We start from the raw sequence: 13,143 nt of genomic DNA on the forward strand, positions 1-13,143 counted from the left end.
ACACACACTTTGGTTTTTCTATCATGGCGGGATTTTTTATTGACTTCTATTATTGACTATTATTGTTTTTTTCATATTATTGAGTTATGGTATTTTATATCCCCTACCCCTAAACCAGTGCCTCCTACGACCTTTCTAACTGATGTCAAAGTCGAAGTAAATATTCAAAGTCTGATGATTTTTGATTTTGTACTTCTGCTAAATTTATAACAAAAAGACAAGCTTGTTTTTAAACCTTTGAAGAAAATCTAATTTATATAAAATTATTTATAAAATAATGAATAGTTCATTTTGAAAGAAAACAATTGTAAAAAAAAATATATATATATATATATATATATATCGCCTTTTTTTTCTTTTCTTTATGCCATAAAAGATTCTTTGCGATTCTTCAAGTTTTGTTGGCTGCAATGAAAAAAAAAACTGTCAAGGTGCCTGTAAAATGTCAGACTTTTCTGCAAAGTTAGAAATACATTGCATATATTTTTAACTGATTATGCATTTTAATATTTTTAAAGTTCCTATAATGTAGGGCACCCCTGACCCACACACACGTTACACATTTATTTATCCACTTGTACCAGAAACGAACAAAAAGGAAGCGGAGAACAAGTAGTCAATAACTCTCAGTATAAACATATCAACACAGTATGTATTTTTGTTTATTAATTTTTCACTGTTTTGTAAATTAGTTAACATTTTAATCATCCAACTCAGCACTTAAAGCAAATAAAATCCCAAATTCATAACAGTCTGGTCTGTGTGAACTCATAGTTCAACTTCACACCCTATAAATGCACTGAACAGCTTCAGTTGCGCATAAAGTGACCATTAGCGGCAGAGAAAGCCCTAGAACATGCACTTTAGACATTCAATTAACCTTCTGAGGTGCCATTACAAAAGCATTTTCACCCAGACTGTAAATGCCATTGTGGAGTAATTGCATCCTGCATTTATGCACGCTGAGATCGCTTCTACAAACAACGCCCCAAAATCTCATGCCATGTGTTAAAATGCACCGAACGGTCCGTCTCTAAAACGGTCATTTCACTCCTCTAAAGACACGAGTAGGAGGAGAGACAGACATGCTTAAACCGCCTGTTTCCCTGGCAACTGCAGCACTTAGTCTGGTGTCAGGAAACCAGGTCTCCTTTGTTGAATATTAAGACACGGCAACATTTAATTAAGCAATGTACGCAGCCATGGAGCGAGACAAGAGGCCAGTTAAAAACCAGTTAACACTGAGTGTCCTCCTAATAGAACAGCTAAAGAGTGTACAAGAAAATCCACTTGATAACAGCATGGGTACACAGACAACTTCAAACAGCAGCTCTGATTCGGGTTGTGACTCAACACAATGTGACATTATGCACAAAATACTCTTGAACTTAATGAAGACACTTTAGTTTGAAGGGCAGACCATTCAATGGGTGGTTGGCATTTAATCATAAAAAGATCATAAACAAGATATTAATATCATATAGGCTACATTGTTTGGCAATAGAATTTTAAGAACCGTTCAGTAAGTTATCAAAATGTGTTATCTGTAAAATTATTAATTTAAGATTATTTAAAATAAAACTATTAATAACAAGTAGAAACACAAGATTATAACATGAAAATTAACAATATATCAATGATACTAACACACACACATATTTTATTTAAATAAGGACACACTATTAAAATACACCTTCAACTTTTTTTAAAGCTAATTATATATATGTAAAGTCGTTTACATTACATTTAATTTATGTGGAAATTTTCACTTCCCCCACCACAAAAGTAATAAAACTAATTATTAAAATACTTATTGTTTTCATTGTGTTTGACCCATGCAACCTTTAAAAATAAGCTTATGACACCAAATTTTAGATACGGGGAAATTTCACAATTTTCTATTCCAATTTTGATACCACACGAAAACTACTAGCCTAATATAGCTAAATATCAAATATCATTAAAGACAATTAAACCGCCAGTTATAAAATAAGAACAAATAATAGCAATAGCAAAAATAAATACAATAGAGCAAAGATTCAAATTATATAAACAGTGATTTTCAGGAAGGTCTAGGCTAATAGTTTTCAGGTACAGAAATTGAATAAAGTAATTAAAAGTAAAATAACATTGCATTGTCTTCACTGTATAAATTATATTAATCCTTATTAAAGTTACAAAAGTTATTCAGTCAAGAACCATGAGTTATTTTATTTCTTTTTCCTTTGCTGTTTGATTAACATTAACAGCAGAGAGCAGGTTTATTAGTCTGCTGTCACTTTAAGACCTAATGCAATATTCTCTTTCACAAGCGTTTTATTTCTGAACTGTTTACGTTCACGACATAAACGACTGTTTACAAAGATAGTCGCCAAGACTGGCATTTTGACAATTTTGGGTGAATTTGTCCATTCAAACACAAGAAGACGCGAAGAGAACTCAGTTCACTTCAGTTTTCGCACGCTGTCTGAGGGTGTGTTCACACTTGCCATGTTTGGTTAGATTAAAACGAACCCTAATGCGATGGCTCTGTTAGTGCGGTTCATTTGAATAAGTGTGAACGCTGCCATTCGAACCGTGGTGCGCATCAAACAAGCAGACAAAGATCGCCGAAAGAATGGCTTTCGGTTAGCTACCAAATTAACTCTGGTGCGGTTCGAATGAAATATGAATGCAACACGGACCAAAGACATGTAAACGACATGTCACAAGATGCGACCCTTAAAAGGACAGAATGCTCAAACATAACTGTTTTTTTCTCATCATAGTTGCAATGTTGCCCATCAAAATTTGGTACATGCAAAAACCGTCGGATTCCTGACACTGTTTTGACTCCTTAACACATTTTATAAGCTCTTCACGAGTTCTCAGCTGGTCAAAATACCATCATATGTTGGCTACACACAGCAAGTGCATTTAGCCCAGCACACAGCATTGTTTTGGATGTACGAAATATACGTGACAAATCAGGTTGTGAACATATCCATATGCCTTCTAGGTCTATGTGAACACTAAGCGGACCAGGCCTAAATGTTGTTGTTTTTTTTGGTCCGGACCAAATGAACCAAACTAAAAGTGTGAACACACCCTGAGAAGTGGCTTTCTGAGCTCATGCCTCGGATGTGTGCACACACAAACTTCTCACACAGCGTGCGAGTACCAAATATAATTATCTTTCGCGTCTTCTTGCGCTTGAATATTTAAACTAGCAAGGCTTAAAAAGGTGTGCAAATGATAAACTTTCATGATGATGCAGCACTGGCCCAATGTCCGTCAACTGTCCCGAGCATTGTTCATGCTGGCCCAGGGCCATCTTTATTGTCAAGCCCTGCACTCACTTGATTGTTCCCATGTGTATCTTTAGACAGTACTTTTAATTATAAACAAAGAACTCACCAATCACTGCCTGCCCTGGTTACACTGAACGATGCTAGACACAGGGCAATGTAAAGATATAGGCTAACAATACACAAGAGCAAACCTGATAGCAAAGACAACTGAACAAGAACCAATCATTCACAGCCCACACAATTTCAAAATAAAAGACATGAGAACACAATAAAGACTCAAAAACGGCATACTAATAATCAGAGAATTCATATTCTGATAATTAAATGCACAATCTGATACTACAAACAGTCACACTATAGCTCCTAATATTGGAGTGCTACAATGGATAGTGCTTGTGTAGTGTTACACAGCATGCTCTGACAGTGACTTGGTGAGTTCTGACCAGGTTTGAGTCCAGTTACTTGCAGAGAATGTCAAATTAAGTGACACGGACTTGTAAGTGCATTCTTTGTTAGTTATAGAACCAGAATTGTGAGTAATATTGCATTTGTGGAAGTTACCATTGTTGAATTCTCTAGTCCCAGAAGCTATATTTTCTCATTATTATTTTGTGATATCACAAAAAACATATTATTTGAGAAACATAAACATATTATTTGAGAAATTATTGGATGTCACAGGATGATTTTGTAATATATCTATTAAATACTAGCCTATGTGACAGTTGTCCCATTGTAAACCTGTACAACGATGTGGACAACTGTGTCATGCTAATCTTAGCATGCTAAATTGCATTACTCTCTCCACTTTGCCTTTCATAACAAATTATAATATCCTTATGTGCTAGCCTTTAAATAACCTTAATGGTTTATTTATCTTGTTGATTTAGACCAGTTTTAATATTTTTGCATATCTTTACCAACATTCCCCTTGTCCAAAGATCCTATGCAACTAGCTACTTGTTTTTACTGAAATAACAATTTCGCCAAGTCCATTCAACAGAGCTATGCAAACGAATGAATAACGGTTTTAAGTTTATAAACGGTTTATAAAATGAATAACGGTTTTAAGGTAGAGCGTTTAAGTAAAATGAGAGCTGAATGAGTATGCTGGATACAGTATGTGTGTTTGAGAGCAAAAACAGCCATATTCCGCTGCACATGAATGGAGCATGAAAAGCTCTATTTATTTATAGTCCTATCCCTGAAGCAAAAAAAAAAAAAACTGAGAGATTGTCCATGTGCCCTCACTGGCAAGCAGCGTGGCGACATAGCCAAGAAGAAACCAGCGTAAACCAGCCTGTACAGGAGAATATCTTCCTTTCTGTAGTGCAGACGTGAGCTTATATCATGCTTATAGAACTATAAGCATGATAAATTATATATATTTTTGCTCAGCCATGTTAATATATTACCGATTAAATACTTAAGTAAATCACCCTTAACTTGAAGCATGATTCTCATTACAAGACAATTTGCTAATGATGTTGAAAAACAGTCTAATAACGAGCCTGCTCTTTAGCAACCATATACAATTTCAGGCCAGTCACTCAATAGTTTACTGCATGACAGATTTTGCTTAATGTGTTGAAGCGTGATTCAATTAAAAGATTTTTGCATTAAAATCAATCCAAATGGACCCTATTTATCATTCATAATGGATAAAATCAAGTCTTGACCTACATTTTTATTTCCACTCTGAAATGCATAAAATAATAAATCTAAATAATGTCGGTACACTTTTGCTACCAAAACGTATTTTTTTTTATCTTTTCTTCAAAAAAGATTTTGTTCAAAATGTCTCATCTTTTTGGAGAGATGATTAATCAACCTTTTAGGGAGCAACAGTGTGTCGACATCATGTTGGGTGATTTATATATTTTAGTTTTTTGCACCTGTTTTTATTTTTGGATGCGTGTGACACTTACTTACTCTGAAAGGAGCCAGTGTACAGAAGCAAAATGGCTTGCAAACACATTTTATGTTGACTGAGCATCTCAACATCAGATAAACATGAATGTGCTATTATAATCTTAGTGCTCTATTTTACCTCTCCAACTAATCTGCAGTCCCTGACCTATTCTAACCCCCTTCCCCTTTGGAAAAAGCTAATCTCAATCTCCAGCAACACATATAATCAAATCTGTTTTGACTTCTCTAATGTGAGAATCAGTGGAATCCTGTGTGGCCTAATCTCCAATGGCAGACCTGGTCGAGACCCTTGCACCCTGCTCTGTCTCTTAAAGGCTCCTGGGGGCCCGGCGGACAGATTACACAGGAAACAAATCTCTCTTGCATTATTCATGGCACAGCGTTGTACTAACAGCACCCATTGATGCCATGTACACTACTGCCAGTGTGATTGTAGCCTAATTAACCAGGCGACAAATTTAGCACTTTCACCACTAAGCAAACAGCACTACAAACATCTGCGCAATGAATGGACAGAAGAGCATCTCTCTCTCGCTATACTCAAATGCAAATATGTGCGTGTGCTTGTAAGAGCAGCATAAATGACTCATTTCAAATTTTTAAATTAGCACACACAATGACTAATGCACAATGAATACTGCTTCAAGGACGCAGTGACCTCTAAGTCAGCTGTGTGTGGGGGGAAGGATGCAGGAAGGATGAGGATTGACAGAATATAAGAATAGAGGTGGTAGTTCAGTTTTTGAGGGGGTGTCCCTGTCCAAGGTGCTGAAAACACTCTGCCACTATGCTTTGTTGTGATTGGCCGAAAGCCGCATTTTGATACTGTGACATCACAGCTATGCTGATTTCTCTTGCTGAGTGACATCAGTGCCGCACAGCTTTCACTCTCTTACTTTCACACACTGCAGACAGAGTATCGCCAACACTGCACCATTTGATTTGTAGAAAGGGATAGACAGAAAGAGTTAGCTAGAGAGAGACAAACAGGAAGAAAGAAAAAGAAAGAAAAAGAGAAGGATAGAGTGAGACTGATTCACAGAGACACACTTAAAAATGAATTTAAGCCAGGGATGCATTATTCTCTGGAATAATGGGGCGAATTGAATGTATTTTGTAAGCTAATGTAAGTTTTACTTATTAAGCTGTAAAAGAAGCTCCTTAAATCAGCACTTTGGTTGAAATGACACCCTGGTGGCCTCAATAGCCTCTTCATTTTCCTTGTGACACTCAGATGAATGATTTCCTCCTCAAGTCCCTCCAGTTTAGCTGTGAGTCAGTCATATATCTCCCTACGGCCTTTAGATAAAATGTATCTTTATCATTATACTGCTGATGTTTGAAACTCAAGCGTGAGTTTGAGCTTAACACTCTGCCCAGTTTGTCCGACCCCACATGGACATTCTACCCGCAGTCACCAAAAATAGCACCAACAAAGACTGCCGAACCAGATGCCTATGAATATGTTTCATTCCTTGATTGTTTGACTCATCTATAAATATAGTTCAACAGCACTGGGACTTTTCCCAGTTTGTATTTGCCACCATTATTTTCAGTTTAGCTCTAGTTTCATTTTCATGGACTTTTAATTTGTTTCTCTTCAGTTACCTGTTTCGTGTGTTCTAGTTTCCCGCCACTAATCTGTTTTCATGGATATTCATTTAAGGAGTACACCTGTCTGTAGTCAGTTCATTGTATCCGTGCATTTAAGTTCCTCTCCAGTTCACATTCATTGTCTGTTTTTTTCCACGTGTTTATGCTCGTACGCTGTCTCGCATTTGTGGATTAAATAACTTTGTTTGACTTTGTTTAATAAAAAACACTTCTAATTGAATCTTCTTCATCGTCTTTGGACTGAAACGTGACAGTATTACTCCGCCTTTGTACGTTTTTGTCAGTCTGTCCATTATTGGTGGTGATGGTTTAGTGTCTCTCTCTGTAGGTTACACCAGTATATGGTGACAAGTGAATGTCTTTATGAGTAATTCATTGGAATCATTAATTCAACCAATTTGTGTAAATGCTGAATCATTTGGGAAGCTCTTTTTAGGTCGTTGAATCATTCACTCAATCTATTTGTTCACAAACATTGGCTGTGTCTAAACTTCTGTCCACACTAAAATCATTTCTGAGGCAGCATAATATTGAATGATCTACACCTAAATAGAGAGAGCTTTGGTGATAACTAAGCAAATATTTAATAACTACAAATACATCAAAATTGGAAAAAGTTGGTCCAAAATGTACATTTAAACACAAACTGACCACCTACCACAACTTTTAGATGCCATATTTATTTTTCAGCTCAACTGTCATGGTATGGAATGCAGAGGATTCTGGGATATCAAAGCCAGTGAAGGTCACATCTATGCTGCCTTAAAAAATCGGCCAGGATGACACAGACATTTGATTGGGACGTGCCTTCTTACCTTCATATGCAACATTTTTCAGCTTTTGGCCACAGTCATTGATTCATTCAACTGAACTTTTTGTGAAATCTGCATTGGGAAATGTTTCGCCCTCACAAGAAATTCTCCATGATTACATGGATTCCTATCAGGGGCAATTCTAGGATTTCAATATTAGCCCCCAATGAGGGCATGATAAAAAAAAAAATCATATAGGCTATTGTTTGCATACTAGGGTAGGCAGGAACAATACATGCAGTTGATTCTATGCTACTTCATTTTTATCTATCATTTGAACTAACCAGATCATATTCATTAATATTAATTTAGTATAGACAAAACCTTATATTACTGTAATAGCCTAGATTAGCAATAGGCCTATGGTTTATTTGCCCTATGTTAAACCATTCCTTTTTTGTTTTCTATTTAAAAAAAATAACAGCACATTAATCTATCTAAATTTGCCACTTCTATAATTCACTGACATCAAAAAACACAATTTAAAATAAATACAATTTTAGAATGAATATAAGTATGTCTTCTTCGCTGGAGAAAAACACGCTGAATAACTCTAAAAGACGGGGAGTAGCTGAAACTTAAAGGGGACTGAGGCGATCACAAATTTGTGTACAGATTGGGAGCTAATCACAAAATATTTAGGGGGGCTGGGTAGAAATTTGGGTCCACCTAAAAATGGCCTAGTGATGTATTCCTGTTGAAATGGCTGGATTACGACTACGAAAATTCATTGAACAACATTAATCAGTGGAACGTCCATAGTTAATGCAATGAACTACACTTTACTGCTAGCACACCTGTGTGAACTTGAGGGGGAATTGCTTGATGCATTCACTAAAATCAACTTGGGACCAGTTGGAAAGACGTACTTGCAAGGTAGTTACCGTAGTTCTTTTCTATAAAAGTGAGAAATGCTCTAAAAAAAAATGTTGTTCGCAGATGCTAGTTGTTTTTATATTCCATTATCTAATGCAGTGACACTCAGGACAATTTTAGTGTCTTAAATGCTATTATACTATTGGGTCATGGCTACTGCTGCTTCTGCTAGACAGTTCCAAACACAGGCCTGATACAATGAAGCCTTTTAGTATCCCTTTAATATGTTGGGGGAAAAAAACATCTGTGCAGTTTTCCCGGTCACAGGACATAACATTGAGGCGATGCAATGTTTAAAAATCCTAATGGGGGGTTGGAAATGTCAGAAATGAGGTGAATTTTATGAACACGAATGAACACATTAAAAGTGTATAAATAACTGATTTTTAAGTGACACTGTCCAACAGTGACACCATCGGTTAAAGGAACACGCCGACTTTTTGGGACTTTAGCTTCTTCACCGTATCCCCCAGAGTTAGATAGGCCTAAGTACCCTTTTCATCTCTGTGTGTGCCGTAACTCTGTCTGACGCACCCACCGCTAGCCTAGCTTGGCAAAAAGACTGGAGGTAAATGGCTCCAGCTAGCATACTGATTCCCAATAAGTGACAAAATAACAGTAATTCTAGCAACACTGAGTGAACTCTCTGCTCCTCACCACGGGGCTTCTCAGGTGCTGCGAGCAAATCACTCCGCAGAAGGAGCAGTGCTTCCTTCGCCTTCTGAGAATATAGTTCCCAGTATGTATACGGTTAGAAGATGGCTGTGTCTCATGTGGCCCTGTTATTTGTACACGCTGTGACTATACAAAGTACAAATCACAACATGTAAATAGGAAAATGTTGGCGTTATTTAGTCACTTATTGGGAGCAGTATGCTAGCTGGAGCCGTATACCTCCAGTCTTTGTGCTAAGCTAGAATGGCGGTGGGTGCGTCAGACAGAGTTACGGCACGCACAGAGATGAAAAGGGTATGTGGACTTATCTAACTCTGGGTGATACGGTGAATAAGCTAAATTCCCAAAAAGTCGGCGTGTTCCTTTAAAGTTACGCTGAGAAGCAGCATCTCCTCGCCTCCCCTGAGCGCACTGAGTTTTAAGAGACCCCCTAAACTAAAGCGTGGGGTGGGTTTGGTGATGGTCAATTGAGAATGAATGGGGGAATGTCACTTTGTTGGATTGAATAATTGTGTTAATGTGATAATTAAAAAGTAAGTGAACAACTCACCCACTTAGATATCACCGCTTTGTCACAGCACATTCGAACTTGAAATGACTTTGGAAACACAATATTGAGGGGTTTCAGTGAGCGATGAGTTTGGCCAGGCTAAATAAATTTGTTACTGCATTCTTAAAGTTATTGTTTTGAAATAAATGTGAACTTGATGTGAAATATGCTTGTTTTTAATAAATAGAACATTAATTGCATTGTTAATGTAAAAATACATTATAGAATTGTATTGGTTGTTGTTTTCTTGGTAGCCTAAGTAATGTTTATTTATTTAACCTGAAAATGTGTCAAAGTAAAAAAGGACTTTGCCTCATTTCTGAACATCACTGCATGCCACTGATCTTTATGCACTAATTCAACAGCACAATCCACCTAGAAGGTCCACCCCCTTTTCCTGCTATTCAAACTGATTTGTTCCATGTAACAAAATGCAAGTTGATTTCATTGTTCATTTTCTGATTTTGGTTTAAATACCAAAATACTAAAAATGACAATTAACTAGGTACACATAAGATCTGAAAAGTCAAGACAAGCGACATTATGTTACCGAAATGAGTGTACATTACAAAATGGGAGGTGAACTAATGAGTCAGCACATTAAAGAGATTGCTGGCATGTCGCCTGAATGCTGAGTGCTGCATACAAAATAATACTGAATGGGTTAAAAACTATAAATAAACTGAATAAATATTCATCACAGGAAGATTACATGGATGGAAACCAAGGAAAGGTTTTTCAACCACGTGAATTTGTCCTGAGCCTTGCAGTTGAATTGCTTATCTCTGCTTTAATTGACGTGTTCTGATTACCCATGCTCCTCTGAGGCAGATGTGGGAGTGTCACAGTGCTTAGAACACCTGCCACAAACACAGACCTTTTGTGATGCTGATCAGGACTGAAAGCTATTGATTTAAGAACCATGATTCAGAGAGATTTATGTGCCATATTTCAATGAGACACTGTTTACATTTCAGCATGAGACAATTGTAAAATCGTTTCAAATACTAGCTATATCTACTTTCAATATCACATCTAACGGTTGTTGAATTTTGCAGATTGTTTGTCTGTTTGTGTCCAATTTCTACCAATTCTTTTTACAACTAGAGGTCTGAGTAAACAACATGCATATTTGTCAATCTGTTTTCCCCCCCTACATGACACACAATAAGACATTGAGTTTTAAACTTTCATTGAATATCAAAGGGGTTGAACGTTGGTCTCAAATGTTCCACTTCATGTTCTTGGTGACATCCTCACCTTTGACCAACAGAGCCATGTATAATTCAACAGAGGTGAATCTGAGAGGCAATGAAAGTGTATTGGAGCTGCCGAAACAATTCCCGGTCACATGCTACTCAACCTCATCTGGAGGTTGATTACTTTAGCCTTCGAGTGTACTTCCTACCATGCTATCAACACTGAGTAATGTACAGTAACTTACAGACTTACAGCTAGTAGACAAAAGGTTCTAGAGCACATTATAAATATATTAAAATCTGAAAATCTATATTGTCCTATATTGCACTAGATAGATAGATAGATAGATAGATAGATAGATAGATAGATAGATAGATAGATAGATAGATAGATAGATAATATTTTCAGTGATATGTAGGCTACATTTTATATATATACTGTAATTGAACTGTCTAATAGGTTTGCATATCTATATACATATCGCTTAAAATGTCTATCTTTTAAGTTTTATATATATAAACCTGTATATTAACGATAGATAGATAGATAGATAGATAGATAGATAGATAGATAGATAGATAGATAGATAGATAGATTCCATTTCATACCAAATAAATGGCTTTCCAAACAAATGACTTGGAAGTGTGAGATAGTCTGTTTCCTTTCAGGCCATACAGTGGACGGAAGCCATGTTCTCTGTTCATTCTGGTGTCTCTCTGCTTAGTGACAGACACACTGTGAAATGAGGGCCCATTAGTCACAGAGAAATTTCATATCTCCATTCCACAATACTGACACCAAAACAGCACCACAGACCTTTCTAACCAATCCAGTGGTGTTTGATGACCTTTGAGGAATGATGATGGGCAAAGTGGGAAACCATGATGTGTATAGTTGAACAGATGGTGTAGGTATATTTGATAGACATTAAACAAGGCAGAGAAATGTGTAATCTTAACCTGAACCAACTTACATTCGAGATGTTTCTTTTTAGGTGCCATCACCTCGTGCGTGGTCGCTTTACACACCGCACGAGCCACCTCGGATCCCGTGAGGCTGTACTGCGCCGCGGCGATGCGGTCCGTCAAAGTCTGACCCGACATCTTTCTTCTCTCGCCGAATCAAACGCCCTTACTCCCGTATAAAGAGACGCGTCGAGTTGCTCCAAAGCGTCCAAAAGGATGAGGCCCTTTAAAATGGATTCGCGGCCACAATTCGCGATATTAATATGATGTTATTGTTATCAAGATTAAATCTTTAGCATGGATGATGAGCTATGGACATACCTAAGGCAATACTAAAACATACAGAGCTAGACTCCGTGTTTACTAAAATATAAATTTCAGGTCAACGCCTGCGCTGTGTATTCCCCTCGTGGGGATGCGGGAGATGCGTAACGACTATTTCAACCGCAAATAGTTATTAAAAAGAGAAAACGGTGAGCTTGAATGTTATAAAAGACAATTTATATAAAGTACTAAAGGATTGTCCTCGCTATTTCCACTTTGTATTGGAAAAGGCTGTTAACGATGATGCTCGGCTCGAACAGTCGTCCTTCTCTCCTCCTCCAGATCAAGGATTAATCTTCCCGACAAACCCCGCTGGATGTGCAGTCACCCAAACCTTCAAACGGCTTGCGTTGTTCTCCTCATCTCTAAAAGACGCTCTCCCTACTTTTTATTCACCCTGTGGCTATGTCCAGTTTCGGACAATTGCTGAACAAGGAGGATGAAACGCTGCGATAACGGGAAGCCGCGGTCCCTAATGGACTCAATATTTATTTATTTTTCCTATCACTCCGCCCCCACGCATGAGTCAGGTCACACGTCATTAAAACCCCAGATTGCGTTTTACTATCTGCGCCCCATGTAAATGTGCTGTTTAATTGCTATGGTAACCGGAGGTGGGGAATTTGATTCCTCTTGGAATGAATCTTTTCAGTCAGTCAGTTCACCCTAAAGATCCGTTCAGTGGCTGTTATTCGTGATTAAAATTAGCTTGTCTACAACAAAGGACTGTTCAAGAATGTTCAAGCATTATCATTTTCTTCAAGTTCCTCAACTGCTTGATATGACCTTTATTAGGCAATAAACACAACTATATCACAAAAATAAAATTCGCGTGTCGGTTAAAAATGACCTATTTTTTTTTTCTTCCAACTAAATGATTGTTTTTAATGTAATATTTTGTATTT

At 37.2% G+C, this 13,143-nt stretch overlaps 1 protein-coding gene across 1 annotated transcript in view; it reads right to left on the reverse strand.

Moving 5' to 3' along the window:
• Positions 1-12,760, reverse strand: part of snap91a (synaptosome associated protein 91a) — a 46,077-nt gene extending 33,317 nt beyond the window's left edge. The window contains exon 1 of the mRNA XM_079624870.1: positions 11,923-12,760. Within this exon, the coding sequence (XP_079480996.1) occupies positions 11,923-12,052 (130 nt within the window). The 5' untranslated portion in view covers positions 12,053-12,760. The remainder of the gene's footprint in view (positions 1-11,922) is intronic.
• Between the last annotated feature and the right edge of the window lie 383 nt (positions 12,761-13,143).

This window comes from Phoxinus phoxinus (assembly GCF_949152265.1).
Source record: "Phoxinus phoxinus genome assembly, chromosome: 10".
NCBI lineage: Eukaryota > Metazoa > Chordata > Actinopteri > Cypriniformes > Leuciscidae > Phoxinus > Phoxinus phoxinus.